The sequence below is a fragment of the Lepidochelys kempii genome, chromosome 5, assembly GCF_965140285.1.
Source record: "Lepidochelys kempii isolate rLepKem1 chromosome 5, rLepKem1.hap1, whole genome shotgun sequence".
Classification (NCBI taxonomy): domain Eukaryota; kingdom Metazoa; phylum Chordata; order Testudines; family Cheloniidae; genus Lepidochelys; species Lepidochelys kempii.
In genome coordinates, this window is record NC_136384.1 from 44,871,993 (window position 1) to 44,892,572 (window position 20,580).

The 20,580-nt window shown below is 41.3% G+C and overlaps 1 protein-coding gene across 4 annotated transcripts in view; it reads right to left on the reverse strand.

Moving 5' to 3' along the window:
* TENT2 (terminal nucleotidyltransferase 2) overlaps positions 1-20,304 on the reverse strand; it is a 74,543-nt gene extending 54,239 nt beyond the window's left edge. Inside the window, exons 1-9 of one of the 4 annotated variants that reach the window (XM_073344141.2) lie at positions 20,091-20,304; positions 17,614-17,648; positions 11,665-11,856; positions 10,212-10,337; positions 7,844-8,093; positions 5,395-5,509; positions 5,191-5,282; positions 3,938-4,004; positions 2,382-2,451 (exon numbers count right to left, since the gene is read on the reverse strand). In XM_073344141.2, the coding sequence (XP_073200242.1) occupies positions 2,382-2,451; positions 3,938-4,004; positions 5,191-5,282; positions 5,395-5,509; positions 7,844-8,093; positions 10,212-10,337; positions 11,665-11,819 (875 nt within the window). In that variant the 5' untranslated portion in view covers positions 11,820-11,856; positions 17,614-17,648; positions 20,091-20,304. The other 3 variants (XM_073344143.2, XM_073344140.2, XM_073344142.2) reach the window with 3 other exon arrangements.
* Between the last annotated feature and the right edge of the window lie 276 nt (positions 20,305-20,580).

Here is a 20,580-nt window from a genome sequence, read left to right on the forward strand (position 1 = left end):
CAGATTATAAGGGTACTGGTCCAATTACAGTTCTTCTGTCCACAGCCAGTCACATATCAGTGCCCAGTACAGAATGTTCCCACAGTTCCCTCTAGGCTTCTTTCTGACCCACAAGGGATGATTCCCTAATTGAAGTAGGGAAGAAAAAGTGTGGCTTGGAGATGGCGAAGAGGAGTACATCTCTGGGAATGGCAGTGCCACTGGATGCCATTCTAGTGCCAGAGCGTCCACTGTCACTATCTGTGCTGATGATGATGCAAGAGGGGATTAGAGTTCCTTGAAGGGGTCTCTCTGTGCTGGGAAGGTCTTGCTGGTTGGTATCGACCCCAGCACCAGAGCAAGTATCTGCAGGAAGGTCAAATACAAGCATAACAGTCTCTTGTACCTTTTTCAAAATCTGTACTTTGCTCCCAGCTCTCGACATCAATGAGGGGTTTGACAATTTGTTGTGAGGAATGTTCCTCCTCCTTGCAGGATAAGCCTGCTGCATGCTCTGAGGTGTTTGTGCATTTGGTACAACTCTGTCAGCCAGAGCTTTGGGAAGTGGACAGTGCTTATGTTGGATCTCTTAGTCCCAGAGTCAGTGCTGAAACAGTATCAAGGCTGTTGAAGCAAAAGGACCAATGCCTGGATGGTTTATGTCAGAGAGTTTGACACCAGTACAAATGGTCTGGGTGTCTTTTTCAAAGACTTCTTCTCCCCACTGGAACGAAGGTTATGGTGCCTGGTTACAGGGAGGCACTTGCCATGGATAGGCCCCACAACTCTGGGTTGGTGGATTTCTCTTCCCCAGGTTAAGACATAACTGTCATGGATTGCTCAAGTAGATGTAATTTGAGCCTGATGTCTCTCAGTTTTTGAATGCAGGAAGAGAAGATGCAGCAGGGAAAAAAAAAAAAACAAAAACCCACCACACTTGCTGGGGACTTCCCTTTCCCTGAAGCAGAAAAGACATCTGCTGAACCCATCAATTAAGAGCATATGGCCATCACATGAAAGACAGGGTTTAAACCCTGTGGGTTTAGAGTCTGTCATGATGACAGCTGGTGCAAAATGCCTTGCCCTATTGTACAGGGGACATAAGAGGCATGTACCCATTTTTTTTAAACATCTAAGTCAAAGATAATGGGAAGTGAAGAAGAGTTTCTTCACAAAACAAAGTTTGAGCTCAAGATGTGTAATGGGTTGAACATTTGCCAGGTTCCATTTTTCTGCCACAGACAGTAAGAGGCAACTGAGGGAGGGTTGTAGACACTCTGCCCTTTATGTCTTGGTATGGGAACATGAGATGGCCCAGGGGGCATGCGAAGCACCAACAGCTACTACTGTTCAAAAGATTCTGAGCTTGTGTATGTGAGGCACATTCACATCCACAGTGGGATCCACACTCAAAGAAATCATGAATTCATTCTTGACAACAGTTAAACACTTAAATGGTGAAAACATCTTGAATTGTTTCCCCTTTGAATTTTATCCTGCAATGAAGTAACTATTAACCAGAGCTGTTTGGGAATTTTTTCCTAAGATATCGTTTCTTTGGAAAAATGCTAATTTTTGCAGGACTGCACCAGCAACTACACTTTTGGTAGGAAAGATGCCTCAGGTCAAAACTAGAAACCACCCCCGCACCTCAGAATAGCCCAGTGGTTAGGGCCCTCACCTGGGAAGTCGGATGTACAGGTTCAAGTTTCTGCTGTGTGATTTGGAGCATGGGCTTAAACATGGGTCTTCTACATCCAAGGCGAATCTTCTAGCTCACAGGCTATTTACTACTCTCATAGTGGATGACTCACTCTCTCCTGTTTGACCTGTTCCACTTTGCATAAATAAGTAAATATTCAATAGATCAGAGATAGAGTTCGATTCTCCGTCTCTGTAGTTAGAATATTCACCTGAACCTCAATATCCACTTCCCAGGTCTGCCCCCTAACCACAGGAACAGTAGCTATTCTGGGGTGGGAGCTCTCACTGATTTTTTTCACAAAAGATTTCAAAAGTTCTCTGATATGTCCCAATGTAGAACTGGAAATTTTTCAAAATCTCAAAAATATTTGCAGGATGAGAAAAGGTTCTTGCACAGATCTACTATTAACTAAGGCTTTTAAGAAACAAAACGCTGTGTACATGATAACATGTGATGCGGTGCTGCTATTTATTCACATCATAAAAACTCAACAGCTCTCCAGTAGTGAAAATTGCTTAAGGCCAGGAAGGAGATAAGCTGACATTACCACTGTGCTAGCTGACAAGATCTATGATCTGACTACAGCACATGTCACAAATAAGAAGCATGATTTTATGGGACTACTCAAGTGCAAAGTACATGTTTAAGAACTTTACTGTATCAGGCCTAAGAAAGGACGTTAATTTAAGGTACTTGCCTGACTTTATCCCTGAACTTCACTATTGGCACTTTTGCTCGAATCAGCTGAGGTCTCTCAATGTAGTTTGCTGAAAGGGAGGAAAAATATATTCAATGAAGTGTCATGCAAGATGCTGACCGTAAGAAAACTGGATTCTAAAGTAGTCGTCAGCTTGTTCACAATTAGTAAATAGGAGCTGACTAGTGAATTTAGGTAAAGTGGTTTAATGAAGTCCAATATGAACTTTTGCAGTAAACCTAGAACTACTAGCTAAAATACAATCTAGGCAATTATAAGAAAAAATTAAAGTTAACTTACTTCTACTGTGAAAAAACCATTGGTGGAAGGTTTTTCAATGGGGCATGAGATATAAGCAGATTAACCCTAAACAGACCAATTCTTCAAATGTTACATTGAATAGTCCTTGTTCACATGAAAAGGACCATGAAGTCAATGAAACCGCTTATATTAGTGCTACTTACTTTAAGGAGGTACAAAACCAGACCTAAAACTTGGAAGCCAGGCCCACAGTCTGCTGATATACAGCAAAACAGACTAGCACTGAGCTGTGGGTGTGACATGTAACTAGCCTGTCTAATTTTTAATCATTTTCCTTCGTACTTAGGATTTTTTAATTCTACATTTTGTTAGATTAGTACTTTGATTTTGTCTTAATGCAAGAATTATATCTTCATTATACATACATACTGTACTTAAAACTCTCTACAGGAACTGTTAATTTGGTTAATTGACTCTGTTCTAAGAAAGATGTTCCCTCGCATTCTAACAACATAGAAGACAAGTCATTGTCATTTTTGTAATTAGTATAACTCTTTCCCTCAAAGGGGAGGAGGGAGGATGGACCACACGTGCACTTTGTTTTTTGGGAGCTAGGACGTATCTTCCCAGAGGCATATCTCACTCAGCAATAATCAAGAGAGACAGAGAGAGAAAAGCTGAGTCCAAAGGAGCTTAACCATCATGGAGAACCATCAGAGAACAGAACTTTTAACAGTCTTCACTACGTTAGCAAAATTTGGGACCACTTGAACTTTGCATGCTTTCTGTATCAGACACATAACATTTTATTTTCTCTTTCCACTACTGTAAATTAAACCAGAAGTAGAACGTGTAAGGAAAATAAAAGTAAGAACATTTTGTTCTTACCTCTAAGACCACCTTAAATTAACTTACTCCTCACTATAATACTATTTTGTTTTTCTCTCAGGGTTGTGAATATAGATTAAACCGTTTCTCATCATGTTTACAATCAGGTTCTCACTAACCCAAAGATGTAAGGTTTGGGTTGCAAGCACTATAGTACAATATTAGTCTATTAAAAACAATCTTCCCAGTGAAATTTAAAAAGTCATGTCTATCTGATTTTAGAATTTGCAAAGGTCTTTCTAACTACTGTACCATTTATCCCTTCTGATAAGATACTGTATATTATATGATATTTTTATCTCACATGATTGGAATCTAGACAACATACACATATATAGGTAACTTTAATGAAATATCCATTTTCCCTCCAGAATTACAAACACTGTTACCAATTGTCTGGGACTTACAAAGTTTAGTACAGAAGAGTTTTTGGACTAAGCTGAGTATATGCCTTGCTTCAGTCTTCTGATTTACCTGAAATATGAAATTTAAAATACAGAACATAAATACGTTACCTTCTTTCCCTACTTAGACAATATTTACAGTGAATGGAAAAAATCTGACATGAGCATGTAAAAACCTATCAACATTCAGGAAGTTTATCAAAGCCTTCATAATATTTTCTTTAGCACCAGCTAAAACATTTCATATGGAGTACTGCTTAACATGCATCATAGTCACATCACAGAATGACTGTGAAAGGAAGCCAATCCATATCTGAAGAAACTGGAATTTTGCATCATTCACTTGAATTGGTGTTACCTAAAAAAATACTCCAGAATCCTCTACTTAAGACTTATTTTTACGATTCCTTTTCTCTGAACTTAACACAGTTCCCTGTATTTAGCTTCCTCTCACTATATGTAGTAAAGTACATTTTACTGATGATACATTGCATACGGTTTCTTACTGTGGCAACTCAGTAAAATTACTGAGTCTCTATTCCCTCTTAAAAAGTTCATTCTCTGTTTTTCTCAATAGGATTTTGTATCACTGGGAAGTTCGTCTTTGCCTTCTCATAATAATGCAAATGGCTGTCACCACTATATGTAACCTGGACTTCAAGTCATTTTCCCATTTGAGAACTTTTCTCCTATTGAAGTAAAGTACGTTTATTGAAAAATCTAAGACGTGGAAGGTACAGCTATATTCGCTATCTGCCTTACTTGATGTGGCAACTAAGAAAAAAATACTCCCTTTTTTTTTAAAAGGCGCAAGACTGATAGTTCTAATAAGTAAGAGCACAGAACTGAGAAACAGGATACTTGGGTTGTATTCCCAGCTGTGTCACAGATTTTCCAGTGTGACCTTGGGCAACTAACCTCATCCCTCTGTGTTTCAGTTCCGTCTATTCGTAAAATTAAGATAAACAACTACTTTACAGGGCTGTTGCATGAAGTTATTTAAGATCTGTAAAGAATTCTGAGAGCCACAGATCAAAGCTCCAGCAATGTGAAATATAGGTGTTAAACAGAAGGTTTTGACACCGCCTGTATACCTTTCAATTTCTTACAGGGGTGGATTCCAAAAACAGACTTAATCCACCAAACCAAAAAACACACTTTTCGAGGTAATATCTTAAAAGAGACAATTTGCTTTATTACAGAGTTTACTATGTGAACAGTCTACCCATTTTAACAATGTTTTTTAAGCAACTTACTGGCTCCTCTTTAACCACCAGGCACAGGTCACCATCACTGCTACGAGTACCAAATCCATTCAGTGAGGATCCAACCAAGAAGAGTCTGCTCTCTGTAGCAACAGAACCATAGAACCAAGCTTGAGGATTTTTCTTAGCTTGAACAAAATCATATATCTGAAACCTAAATATTAAAATATGTACTAAAAGCCAGAAACAACATACGTGGAAAAATTCGCTGAATTTCCTTCTGGAGTTCCGTTCGGCAGAGCTCTTTTTTGTTCAAGTCGCAGGTTTGTTGCTGACATGCTTGAAACAACTCCAGAACCTGTTGACTTAACTTAACACCCCCCACGAAAAAAAAAACCTTTTATAATGGATAAGTTATTCTTTCCCGTGAAAAAGACAGAATACATCATAATTAAGAGGCAATAAAATACATATAATATGCATGTCTATATTTGTTTCCAAAGTCTATTCACTCTTAGAGTCTTATCCAACCAAAATTCACCTTAATCACCCACACAACACTGATTTGGCCAACATGTGGAGAGAAGCTGTCCACAGCAGGCCAATTTCCATCTTCAGCCAGGCAATATCTGCAACCTTCCAAGCAAAGAGCAGACCTAAAGGTTACAAATATTCTCTACTGACTCATAACTTTAAAAGTTCCTATTTGTTTATCAATGTCAGGAAAAACACAAATATTAAAAAAACTATTTTGAAGACAGTTTGCATGAGAGGAAAAATCAAGACACTAGCTGTCTGGCTGAAAAATACTGGTTTCGTTTGGAAATAAGCATCAGTTTCTCTTGATCTACTGTATAGCTATGCATAATAATAAACGTCTTGAGGTAAATATCTTCACAGTAGTATAACAAGACCTGTCTCAATACGTTCTTGACCTTATTAAAAATGAAAATTCTAACATGGGACTTCCCTGTTCTTTGTTACATAATAAGTCTTTCAATTTCAAAAGAAAAGACTGCAGCAGGCTTTGTTCTTATTTTGTGGCTCTGATACCATTATACGAGAGATGGTGCTAGCCCATTGGGGGCCCTAAGCAGGAATATTTTTGCCACCCCCTCCACCAAATACATACAGTACTGAAAAGTGAATAGGTTGCACCCTTGAGCTGCTCGGGACCTGCAATTGCTTAGTCTGCTTATGCCTACCACCGGCTTTGATTATATCCGCTATGCCCCTCCTCCCACACATCCTATAAGATGCAGGATAAAGCAAAAAAAAAAAAAAAAAAAAAAAAAAAGGCTTTTTCCTCCCTTACACATCCCCAGAAATGGAATGATAAATTCTCCCTCACCTCCTCCCGGTTTGGGCAGAGAGGCTTCTCTACAGCTCTCTCATTACACTACAGAGGGAGCCATCTCCCACGCTACTGGTCTCTTTACTTATTAGTCTTATCTCTGCTGTTTCACATGTGATGCAACAAATAGAGACCCCTATGATTTGCACTCTGCCTGACCCAGTTATGCAGATTTCATGACATCCACATGTAGGAAGAAAACAGGGAGGTAGCATTGAGCTAAAGACATTCTCTGCCCCTTGCAAGAAGGCACCAGCAGCCTTGTTTGTTAAACCCAGCAGCAGATGCTGCCATAAAACCCTCCCAAAAAAACTTTTCCTGGGAGCCTGAGAGACAAGAGTCTCCCTACCAGCTGGAGAACAGACTTAAAGTAGTTAATGTTTGTAAGTGTTCCGTAAAAGCATCATGCAAGCGACAAGTACACCTCTACCCCGATATAACGCAGTCCTCGGGAGCCAAAAAAATCTTACTATGTTATAGGTGAAACCGCGTTATATCAAACTTGCTTTGGCCTCGAGCATTGCCATTAATAGTCACTTCCCGCTCTCTGACTGACCCCTCAGAACCCACGACCCATCCAACCCCCCCAACTCCTTGTCCCCTGACTACCCCATCCAGAGACCCCCCCCGTCCCTAATCACCCCCAGAACCCCACCCCCTACCTCTGACTGCCCCAACCCCTATCCACACCCCTGCCCCCTGACAAGCCCCCTGGGACTCCCACACCCTATCCAATGCCTCCGTTCCCCCTCCCCTTACCGCCCCGTCCCCAGAACCTCCGAACCACCCAACCCACCTGGTCTCTGTGCCCTGACCGCCCCTGAGACCCTCTGCCCTTTATCCAACTCCTTGGCCCCGGCCCGGCACCCTTAACACGCCGCTCAGAGCAGTATGTCGGAGCCAGATACGCTGATCCACCGGAGCACACAGCCCTGCCTCCTAAAGTGCTGCTTTACTGTGTTGTATCCGAATTCGTGTTATATCGAGTCGCGTTATATTGGTGTAGAGGTATAGTAGTATAACTAGCTCATTTAAATTTGTTAATAGATCATAGAAGATTAGAGTTGAAAGAGACCTCAGGAGGTTTTCTAGTCCAACCCCCTGCTCAAAGCAGGACCAAGCCCAGGTTAATCATCCCAGCCAGGGTTTTGTCAAGCCAGGCCTTAAAAACCTCTAAGGATGGAGATTCTACCACCTCCCTAGGTAACCCTTTTTAAAACAGAATGGTGTCTTACCTTTAATACTTAAGAAAATAGCATTAAATGTTTTCTTTATACTTTTTTCACATAAATGATACAATCTGAACATCGCACAAGAAGAAAGTAAAACTCAGGCCTGTGTTAGCATTACCTTATCTTTGGCCACAGGGAGCGTGGTTTCTATAGGGTCTGGAAATGGAGCATCTCGCAAAGGTGGAACACATCCAGTCAAATCTGGTATGTAATGTGCATGAAACAATGGTGAAGGAATTGATCCTGGGAATGAGTATCTGCGTTCTTCTGGTAAAGGCACTGTTTGGTTAACTAGAGTTGACTCACAATGAGGTGAATGAAACCGCTGACGTTTGACGTTATAAGGAACATTTTGTTCACTTAGCCTCCTGCAAAAAACAAAGACAGTATCCCTCCAGTTTGTATTTTAAACATGTACCAACATCCAATAATGAATTACTTAAAGAAGAGCCTGAAGTACGAATACTAACAGTTAATTACAGTGAATATTTCAGCAAAACAAAGGTTTTTTAAAAAACAAGAGGCACGCCCATCCTAGATACTACGTAAATCAAAATCTTGAATGGATAACGTAAGAGAATGGATAACCGCTGAAGTGCAGTCAACTCTGAAGTGCAATGCACCACCAGCTGCTTAATGGGACAATTTACATTATACAACAGTAAAACGAATACCATCGCCAACTGAAACTAAATGGTGAATTCGGTTAGGCAGAAATATAACTAACCAAGCTGAAGTCTGGTCAGGCTATTTTTATGAAAAGTAACCTAAACTTTTTTTCTGAAATACTCACTACCGAAAAGTGTGTTTTTGTAAATTACATCCACATTGGTGCAGTGAAAAGTTGTGTCCAGTGTGTATACCCAGTGATAAAATTGATAAATTCAGGGGTGGGAAGGGGAAAAAGAGAGAAACTTACCACAATAGCCATTCAAAATGTAGAATTTGTCTGTGTAGGTTTAGATTGTACAGACAGTAAAATGTGTAATCTGGGCAAAAAAGAACCACTATTCATTTGGCAAATATTTATAGTTTAATGCATTCAGCAATGTGGCTCAAAGTTAACGTCTCCGTTTCAAACACAAACTTAATATAACTGAGCATGTCATTAGTTTTAGAAATCTAAATATACTTTATTATGTGATGTTGTGGTCTTACATTGGTCTTGGCATTTCAAACTCCTATTGTGACAAAGCTGTATTAGATACTCTCAAACAGCTATCGTACAGAAGAGGATGCTTTAGTTTTGTATACAAAGAAAACATGAATATAAAAGAAAAGTATATTTATTCTTTACAAAAATGCACCATGAATGAACTTTTCTTTTAAAAAATAAACCTGTTTAAAATTACAATTTGAAATTTGAGAAACTGATTGGGAATTTAAAAAAAAAAAACCAACAGAAATGCCTGATTTCCTCTTCCAATCTAGGAGTAAAAATCAGGAGGGAGAGGATGAGATACGAATTCTAAAAACAAAGGACACGGGGACAGATTTTCAAAGATATTTAGACACCTACGGATGCAGATGGTTACCAATGGGATTTTCAAAAGGTCTTTATCTGCATTTTTAGACACCTAAATATCTTTGCTTCTGGTCACCATGGCCAGATTTCCATCTGTCAATTTGTTAGCTACAGTTAATACTTCCTTTGTTTAATAAATAATCAGTTTTAAATATAAAAACATGTTTTGATAACATTGTGTTTCCTTATGTATCCTATTTTTGCACATTTACTTGAATTCCAATTTCCATCTAAATCCAGCTTGACACAAAACTGAGCAAAACCCAGTTTCCATCTGGAATTTCCCTTTCAGAAAAACCTAAGACAACTGAGAGGGACACAAAGCTAAGTGTAAGTTTATTTATTTATTGTAGAATAGCCGCAACTTGCCTACAAAATTCCAAAAAGCAAGACTCTTATGTGTGCGTGTATATATAAATAAATAAAAGTTATAAAAAGCTAAATTTAATTAATAATGTACCTCAAACAAACTCTAAGATGCAGAGGCAAACAAGCTGCAAACTTCCTGTTTTCTATGTCACAGAAACATCTCCATAAAATGTACACTGAAAAAGCAGATCTACTCAACTTGAATTTTTTACTTCCTCATAATTTTTATCAAGTTATTGACACTAATCTACTTCAAGTTAACCACGCGTGTGTGTTTGTTTATACAGAATCAGGGCCCTGATTTGCAGGTCAGATGGCGGAGGGACCACTAGTAATTGAAAAAGAAATAAAAGAGCAGTATATGCTAAGCACTTTTCTACTACAGCTAATATTGTCACAAGCAGGTATATGAATGCTTAAAAATGCTGGTATACATGTACTTGGACCTACTTCATCAGTATTCTTATTCAATATTCCTGATTCTAGACAATTTTAAATAAAAATTGCAAATCGATCTCGCCATCAAGTCTCTCAGAAAATCACCTTTTTGTGCATTACAAGCATAAGTAATTATATACTAACAAATACTTACTTCCTGCCTCGGAATAACGTGGGGGCAGCTGATGTAGGTCCTGAGCTGCCATTTCCATATGTCAACGGCTGTGGCGAAACAGCTGGAATAGTTGAAAGGTTCCCACTCAAGAGAGCTCTAGAAAGACTGCAGTCCATAATTATTATTCAGATTATAACTGAGGGTTTGGGATTTTTTTTTTTTTACACTTTTCAACCAAAAAAATTCAGCAGAAACCCCCAACTATTTCTTAGAAGCAGTATGTCCATTCTTTACATTTGAAAGGAGAAGGAGGAGAATACTTTTCACAGGATGAAGTTGACTAGAATAAGAAAATGAGGTAGTCACTGTGCAGCGTACAAATATAAAAGGAACTTTGCAAACTCACTCAAAAACAACACTTAGTGTTAACATGAGTTTCTCAAGAGAACATTCATGCTTTAAAACGTAACCCTAGCCAAATGTTCCTTTCCTTTATTCATCTCCTCCCCTTGACTTTCCACCAGCACCCCCACACATTCTCAATTTAAGATCCTCAAAGACCCACTGTATTACTAGTTCCCACTGCTGTGATGCATCACGTATTGCGCTGGAGTGTGTTTCATCCACCACTGAAGAGTAATTGAATATGCAGGCCACCAAGAGAGATAATGTAAATCCATGTTAAAAATGTATCAATTTCTAAACAAAATTAAAATATTTTATATGCCATAAAGCCTAATATATTGGAAAAAAAATATACCCTCCAGTGATAAACAGAAATTATTTTCCTTCAAAGGAAGATAAATTTTGGGCCTGATTTGACAGTGACATCTGTTAATTCTCTGAGAGTATTATCTTTGTTTGATTCCTCCAGGGGTGAAAGTAAAATGTGTCTCTTACCAGTACTGGGGTGGGGCAGCTTTGCCCCCCAGAAGGGGCAGGGCCCCGGGCAGAAGGCGTGGGGGAGGTCAGCCTTCCCCAGCTAGCCCGCCCGCACCACCCAGGGCTCTACGGCAATTTAAAGAGCCTGGGGCTCCGGCCGCACGGTAGCTGCTCCTTCCCCCTGCCCCCGCATCTCCCCAGTCAGCGGCCCCCAGAGGGGGGGCGGGAGGGAGGAGGGGCAGCGCTTTAAGCAGAGTCTTTTTGCCTCAACAGCACTTTAAAGGACCCTGCTTAAAGCACTGCCCCAACAGCGCTTTAAAGTCACTGCCCCTTTTGCGTCCCCCCCCCCCCCATCAGTGGCCCTGCCAGTAGGGAGCCAGCAGGGCTGCCAACATGGGGGCGCAAAAGGAGCAACCATGTTAAAGCGCTGCCGCGGCAGCACTTTAAAGTCAGCGGTACAGGCGGCCACTTTTTACCAGTACGCTGTACCGGCCCGTACCACCTTAATTTCACCCCTGGATTCCTCCCTCCAAGAGAGATCAGTTTAAGAAAAATAAAAGCACAGGCCTTTCGGGAATCATTTCCCACTCTGAAATTCTACTGTACTTACGCTGCATTCTGAAAGTTGAACCGAGCATCAACAATTTGCTGATGAGAGAGAAGAGTGGGCGGTATGTTCAGAGGAAGCTCATTGAAGAAATTATTGTGCTGCTGATGTTTTGGAAGAAAGGGTGGACGACCCAAGTTGGAGGAATTTGGGAACATGCTCTTCTTCACTGAAAGTGAACATGTAGTCTTCTACCTAGATCAACATTTTAAAAAATCCTGAAATTAGGCAGTTAACAAAATACTAATTATGTACTTCTTTTCAAGTCACGCATTGATTTAACTATTTTGCCACTGAACAACTAGAATAATCAAACAGATTTCTAGAAGTCACCTTCGATTTTCTCAGCCTTATCCTATAGGTATTTTAACGCCTCTGAGAAGGCACTGTGTAAAACAAAATCATTTTAATTACTAGTTACCTTGATTTAGAAAATTCTTTAAAAGGGAAAATTCCTCATATTTAGTTTTTGTTAAAAATGTTTTACAAATCCTAAAGGTAGGCGTTTCCACCGTCTTGTTGAAAATTGATTTCCATGTAAACAGTCTACTTGGAGTTAAACATTTCCAGGCATACTCCAAAAGAAACAAAATGGCACCCAGTTACTAGATAAGAACCAAAAGGTGCAACTGACCATAAAACAAAACTAGTATATTATCATGCTCAAGATGAATAATATGTGAAAAGTAAGCAGCCAACATTAATGGTGAAATGTAATATAGAGTTTTAAAATGATTTCAGTTTCCACAATATAACTGAGTCTAACGGAACTATTCACATGCATAAAGTTACTCATATGCACATTTACAGGATAGAGTTCTAAGGCAGATGCTCTCAAACTGTGATCCACTAATTAGGTGCCTTGACCCTGGAGAAGATGCACATGTAAGGGGATGTGGTGGCCTTCGGGTAGGTGGGAGGGGGCAATGGGGTGAGAAGAGGGGGTAGGAGGAATTTGGGACACGCAGGGCTGCAGCCACCAGAGAAAGAGGCGACTTTCCCTAGCTCCAGGGCTGCAGCTGCCGGGGAGAGACGGCCCTCCTTCCCAGCCTCAGCTCTATGGCAGCTGTGACACTCCTCCGTCCCAGACCCAGCTCGGGGGCTGCCACAGCAGAGAAGAGAGGGCACATCCATCGCATTAGAAAGACTCCTGATCTTAAAATACGAGTTGTGTGCTTTTATTTGTAGAACAAAATATCGTTAATTATTAAGGGCTTTTATCCAAAGCACTTTACAATAGTTAGATAACGGTACAAACAACATTTGGAAAAATCATGAAGTGGTCTGCCAAGACCCTCTGCAATTTTCAAGTGGTCTGTGGAAAAAAAAGTTTTGAGAACCACTGTTCTAAGGCAATAGTAGTAAAAGTTTGACTTTTTTTTTTTTAATTACACATTGTTTCAGCTGACTGTGACAAACATTTGTGAGTCTGTTACAATTTACCTAACCCACTATTTTAATCTGCCACCATGTAGGAAAATGCCAGAAAGTATAACTTAAATCACATATGTTGTATAGAATCAGAAAAAAACAATCATAATTCTGTGTCTAATTTGTCTCAAAAATGAAGTTTTTAATGTACTACAGAAATTCCTGAGCATTTTTTCTTAAACTCAACTTATGTTATAAACAAGTTTCCTTTCTTAAGTTATGAACACTGCCTCAAAAGAATTTTCAAATCCAGTTTGCTCATCACTGCTGTTTACTTTTCTCCTTTCTCTTTGCTGCAGTGAAAGCCAGAGAGTTTTTTCAATTTTCTTTATAATCAGTTTCACATTCAGGGACTTAAACCCAAACACAAATCTTAATCACATAAAGTAGCCCCACTGGCTGCTGGCTGCAAGAGTTAAGACTGTGCATAGGGATGTTTGTATAAACAACCTTTTTCATTGGAATGCCTAAAAATAATTTGAAAATAAAGTGAGATATTTCCACATGTTTAGGTTGTCAACTTGATTTTATAAACACTACCCCACAAAAAAAGAAAAGAAAAGAAAAGAAAAGAAAAAAGAGTGCCATCCACAACACTGATATGCTCATGCTAAAAAGAAAGTTAAACCATTAAGGAACTCAGTGGGAATTTCCCAATTGCTTAAGAAAAGAGAAACCACAAATAGAAGAAGAAAAAAAAAAAAACGATCCATTCCCACTTCAGCACCAGATATGGCAACAACTGCATCACACATCACACCCAGTTTTCAGCATCCCCTAAAACTTACATCCCTTCATATGCACTAAATCTGTGTGTATTCCATGACCCCCAAAGCAACAAAACCCCTGAAGTGAGTACATCCTTTACAAGAGAACTGATTCATAATCCAAACTTCCTTTTAAAAATGGCTGTAAAGAACCATGAACCAAATATAAATCAATGCACCAGTTAGCTTCCTGAATCAGAATACAACCTAAACCCATGGCTCAGAGATATGAACTGCTCAGTTTATGCAAATGGTGATAATTATCAGAAAGCTTGAAAATTATGTTAATATTTAAATTAATTTTCATCACTGATTATCCAGGTAGAAACACTTAGGTAAGGACTTGTCTTAATGGGAAAATTTACCAACATTATCATACCGCTACATATAGTGCCACATGGGTAATTATACCAATATAACTACAGCAGCCTGGTAATGCTGGTAGATTTCCCCATACAGACGAGTCCTAACATGCATAGCTGACAAACCTAAAATGGCATCCACTTGGATTGAAGGGGCAAGTAGAGACACTACAGAGAATCAGAGAAGCTGAGGAATTCCGGGACAAGCCAGATTCAGGAAACATCAGTACTCCAGATTCAAGGAGCTGGCCACCAAGGAGTTGAGAGAGTCAGAGAAAAGACCTGGCAGTTTGTAACCACCAGAGGCAAAAGGTCACAGCAGCATTCTATACAGCTGGAGATAGATGAGGATGGGCAGGCTGTGGCCACCAGAAAGACAAGGATCAAGAGGAATTCCACAAAGCTAGAAGTTTCCAATTGATACCAGGTCCTCAGTGTGGAAACGGTGGAAAAGACTTCTCAAGATCCAGCTGTTCCAAAGGAACGGAGAAATGTACAGGACACACCTGTGAATGACAGCTCAGCCCAATCTGTAAGAAAACCAAGCTTGTCCACAAAGAGCTCTCCCGCTATCCAGGTGTGGGACAAACAGGCTCAGCCAGCATCCAAGTGTGGAGAGGCTTACTGTGGTGAGAATCCAGATGTGAGGTGAGAGGGTTCTGTGCGGGGCAATCTGGGTGCAGGCAGCTCATTGCGGGGTTCCATCTACAGGGGGAATGGGACTCTGCAGGGTGGTCCAGATGAAGGTGGTTGGGGTTAAGCAGAGGGACTGTGAGGGGATGAGGCTTGGCAGGGGGCTCTGGGTGTGGGGAGTTCAGGGGGGAGTCCAGGTGCAGCTGATTGGGGCTCAGTGGGGTAAGGGGCTCGTTGGGGTGGAGGTTCGAGTGCACAGGGCTCTGCGGGGGATGGTCTGGGTGCAGGAGTGGGAGTCTTGATGCAGGAGGGAGCGGCTTTCCAAGGGGTCCAGGTGCAGAGAAAGGGGGCTCAGCAGGGAGAGAGGTCTGAGTGCAGGGGTCCTCTGGATGCAGGAGGTGAGGCTCCGTGGGGTGGAGATTCAGGGTGCTCGGTGGAGGCATTCTGGGTCCATCTTCTGTGAGAAAAGGGAGCTGTAAAGTTTGGATGGCCTCAAGCTCAGCAGAAGAGGGACCAATCTTCTCAGGGGCTGGCTGGCTAGAGTAGTCAGGAGGTAGTTAAAATAATAACAAAAGAGGAGGGTAAAAAGAGGGAAGGTCTGAGCACTCCACACAAATCAAGACGTTGAGAACAAAATTAATCATGAACCAAAGGACATGAAGAGAAGAAATTCTTTAATTGCCTATGCAAAAATGCTAGGAGCCTGGGTAACAAACAAGAGGGAATTGCTCATTTATGAGCATAAATTTGCTCTTGTTGGTATAATTGAAATCTGGTGGGATGATTTTTAACCTTCAGTAAAGGGAATTAATGGTTAAAACCTATTTAGGAAGGATCAAGTGGCCAAAAGGGGAGTGGGAGTGGTGCTCTATGTAAAAAATGGCATTACTTGTTTCCAAGTCACTGATAACTCAGAAGAAAATGATCTTGAATGCTTATGGATCAATGTCCTAACACATAAAGCACACAACGGGGCATAAGGGGCTGCTACAGAACTTTAACACACACTAGGGAACCACATAACTAGCTCCTTATGGACTTACAGAAAAAAAGCACTGATAATGGGGGACTTCAGTCTGGGTGACACATGCTGGAGGACTCATGCTGCCAGTACCAAAACATCTTTGGAATTTCTAAGTATTGTAGATGACAACTTCCTGGCTCAGAAATTGTTTCATCCAAGATGGGGGAATTCTATATTAGACCTCATCTTGACAGATAATGAAGAAATGATCACAGAATTTAAAATTAACTTAGGTACTTAGGTACCTAAGGTAACTTAGGTACAAGTGATCATAACTTGGTCACATTTATAATGGGCAAGCAGAATAAAGTCCAGACCAATAATATATATATTTGGTGCTTTACAAGGGCCAATTTCACAAAGCTGAATACAATTATGAGCCAAATCAGCTGGGAGGAAGAATTATCATTCACATATTTAGGAATACTTTACTAGATGCTCCAAAAGCCACGATTGAGGAATAAGGCCATCTTGGTTAAAAAACTGACTTGGTTTAGAGGGAAAGTGAAAACAGCCATAAAAAATAAATATATATAACAACTAAAAGAAAAGAGAAGCTCATAGTTCTGAATATAAACCAGATGCTAGGACTTTTAGAAAATGGATAAGGGAAGCAAAGGGACACAAGAAGAAACCCATTGCCAACAAAGTTAGGATGATAAAGAGTTTTAAAAGTATATTGGGAACAAAAGGAATTCTAACAATGATATTGGTCAATTATTAAATGGAAATGGTAGAATTACCAATAATGCAGAAAAAGCAGAAATGTTCAATAGATATTGCTGTTTTGTATTTGGGGGGGGAAAAAAGAGAGATGTAGTCATATCACATAACTCTTTACACTCTGCCATTATCTTAGGAGGATGTTAAATCGCAGATACTAAAGTTGGACATTTTTTAAATCAGCAGGTGCAGAAAACTTGCATCCAATAGTTTTAAAAGAATTGGATGAGGAGTTTATTGGACTGTTAATGTTGATCTTAAAGAAATCTTGGACACCAGGGAAGTTCCAGAAGATTGGAAGAAAGCTAACGCAATGCCAATATTTTGAAAGGGTAAACAGAACGTCCAGGTAATTATAGGCCTGTCAGTCCAACATCAATCCTAGGTAAGATAATGGAGCAGCTGATTTGGGACTTGATTAATAAAGAATTAAAGAAAACTAATATAATTAATGCCAATCAGTATGGGATTATGGAAAATAGATCCTGTCAAAATAACTCGATATCTATTTTAGATGAGATTACAAACTAGGTTAATAAAGGTAATAGTGTTGACATAATATACTTAGACTTCTGCAAGGCACTTGACTTGGTACCACATTAAATTTGATTAATTTTACATCTACCTAGTTTTTTTTTTTTTGGTTGGTTTTTTTAACATGGTACCCATTAAATGGATTAAAAACTGACTCACTGACAGGTCTCAAAATGTATTTGTAAACAGGGAATCATCATCCATCAAGTGTGTTGTTAATAGGACCATACAGGGATTAGTTCTTGGCCCTACACTATGTAAGATTTTTATTAATGACCTGGAAGAAAACATGAAATCGTCACTGATAAAGTTCATAGCTAACACAAAAATTGAAGGAATGGTAAATAACTAAGAGGACAGGTCACTGATATAGAGCGATCTGGATCGCTTGGTAAGCTGGGCACAAACAAACAATATGTGTTTTAATAGGGCTAATGTAAACATACATCTAAGAACAAAGAATGTAGGTTGTGCTTACAGTTTGGGGGGATGCTTTCCTGGGATGCAATGACTCTGAAAAAGATTTGGGGGCCATGGTGAATAACCAGCTGAACATAAGCTCCTGCAGCAATGCTATGGCCAAAAGATCCACAATGAAATCCTTGGATCCTTCCCCCCACGTGGTGTAAATTTTTTAACAGTGAAAGTAATTAACCATTGGAACAACTTACCAAGTGTCACTGACGATTTTTAAATCAAGATTGGATATTGTTCTAAAAGATCTGGTCTCGGAATTATTTTGGGGAAATTCTATGGCTTGTGTTGTACATGAGGTCAGACTAGATAATCACAATGGTCTCTTCTTGCCTGAAATCTATAAATCTATTATAAACATCTTACCAGGTGCCACAAGTCCCAGCTATCCCCTACCCAGCTGCCCAAAAATCCTCTAATTTCTCTTCAACAACTTCTCCAACTCAGTTCTGTACTGCCAATACAAATATCTTTGGCATAAGAAAAACTAAAAATGTAGGGACAATATAAGATACATTAAATAAATGGAACAGGGGCTATTGGATTCAGCCCATTATTCAGTTCATGTTTAAGTCACTAAAACTATATTTATTTCATTAAATATAGAATTTATCATCATTTATCACTTTTTCATCAGTGCTCTGCAGAATTGTGGAAACATTTTGCAAACCTTAGGTTACATTACATACCCACCTTTGTGTTTCCAGGCTCATCAACAACTGCACCAATAAACACACCCCATGCTTCCAACCCCGTGGAGTCCCACCTGCATTTGCAGTGTGCTATGGCCTAATGCCTCCAGATCCCAGCATGCATACCACACATATGCCTTCAGTGCCCTGCACCTGGTGCCCGAGCCCCCAGCTCTGTACTACACTACAACCCCCCCCCACACACACACCCCTCAAGTGTTCTGTACTCTAGTGCCACAAGCACATGCCCTCACATCTTGCCAGCCCCCAAACCACAGAACAGTACCTTTGCCCAAGCCATATATCCTAGCTCTGTACCGCACACACCTCCAGGGCCCCAGCTCTGTACCCCACGCATCTCTGCACTCATGTCCAGTGCCCTAGGCAGCCATAGCTCTGTACCCCACACATCTCCCGGCACACACCTTCAGTGCCCTAGGCCCCAGCTCTGTACGCCACACATCTTATGCAAAGTAAGCCGTCATGTGATAAGAGGGAAAGTCCACTGATGGATCAGAAACTGATTAAAAGATTGGAAACAAAGGGTAGGAATAAATGGCCAGTTTTCAGAATGCAGAGAGATAAATAGTGGTGTACCCAAGGTGTCTGTACTGGGACCAGTACTGTTCAACATATTCATAAATGATCTGGCAAAAGTGGTAAACAGGGAAGTGGCAAAATTTGCAGATGATACAGAACTACTCAAGACAATTTAGCCCAAAGCAGACTGCGAAGAGCTACAAAGAGATGTCACAGAACTGGATGACTGAGCAACAAAACAGCAGATGAAATCCAATGTTGATAAATGCAACACTTTGGAAAACGTAATCCCAACTATACATATAAAGTCATGGAAGTCTAAATTAACTGTTACCACGCAAGAAAGAGATCTTGGAGTCATTGTGGATAGTTCTCTGAAAACATCCACTCAATGTGCAGTGACAGTAAAAAAAGCTAACAACGTTGGGAATCATTAGGAAAGGGAACGATAATAAGGCAGAAAAATCATATTGCCTCTATACAAATCCATGAGTGCAGATGTGGTCACGCCATCTCAAAAAAAAAAGATATTGGAATTGGAAAAGGTATGGTAAAGAACAATAAAAATGATTGGGGTAGGGATATGATAAAGGCCCATAAAATCATGACTGGTGTGGAGAAAGTAAATAAGGTAGTGTTACTTACGCCTTCTCATAACACAAGAACTAAGGGTCACCTAATGAAATCAATAGGTAGCAGATATAAAACAAAGGAAGTATTTTTTTCACACAATGATCAGTCAACCTGTGGAACTCCTTGCCAAAGGACATTGTGAAAGCCAAGACTATAAAAGGGTTAAAAAAAAAGAACTAGAGAAGTTCATGGAGGATAGGCCCATCAATGGCTATTAGCCAGGATAGACAGAGATGCAAAACCATCCTCTGAAGTCTTCCTAGCCTCTGTTTGCCAGAAGCTGGGAATGGGCGACAGGGGATGGATCGCTTGATGATTCCCTGTTCATCCCCTTTGGGGCACTTGCCATTGGCCATTGTCAGAAGACAGGATACTGAGCCAGTCGGACCTCTGGTCTGACCCAGTATGGCCGTTCTTATCCCTCCCACCCCACCTCCAGCGCCGAAGCTCCCAGCTCTGTACCCCCCGGCGCAATACCTCTGTCCCAGCAGCAAGCGGGGGGCGGGGGGGACGGAGCGCGGGGCCCTGGCCCCTCCCGTGTGTCCTGAGCAGCGATTCACCCGCGGCCACCCCCGGCAGAGGACCCCGCGGCAGGCGCCCGGCCCGGGACACTTACTCCAGTCCGAGGGCAGGGACTGGCAATGGAGGAGCCGGGGCCTCGCCAGCCCCGCATAGGACGCAGCGCCGTGCCGGCCCCGGGCGGTCAGCGGCGGGCGGCTCGCTCTGCTTTCCGCCGGCAGGGGTTCGCCGGAAGTCAACCGGGCCAGGGGCTACCCAGCTGAGAGCCGCCCTCTGACCCGGATCCAGAAAGCGCCGGCACGACGTCAGCGCTGTGCCCCTCCCGTCCCCGGCCTCGGGCGGGTCACCGTGCGCATGCGCAGCACCCCCTCTGGTGCAGAAGAGGCGTGGCTGCGTCGTTTTTTTCTGTTCCCTGCCTGTGCGCGCGGGGACGAGCGAGCCTTTTAGGGGCCGCCCCCGCCTTGGGATGAACTTTCTGGGAGCGGGCACAGCCCTCCGCGCTCCTGCTGCAGCGGCGTGAGCCTCCTGGAGCCTGCGGTGCGAGCTCAGCCGCTAGGCGGCGCTGCGGCAACGGGTTCAATGGTCTG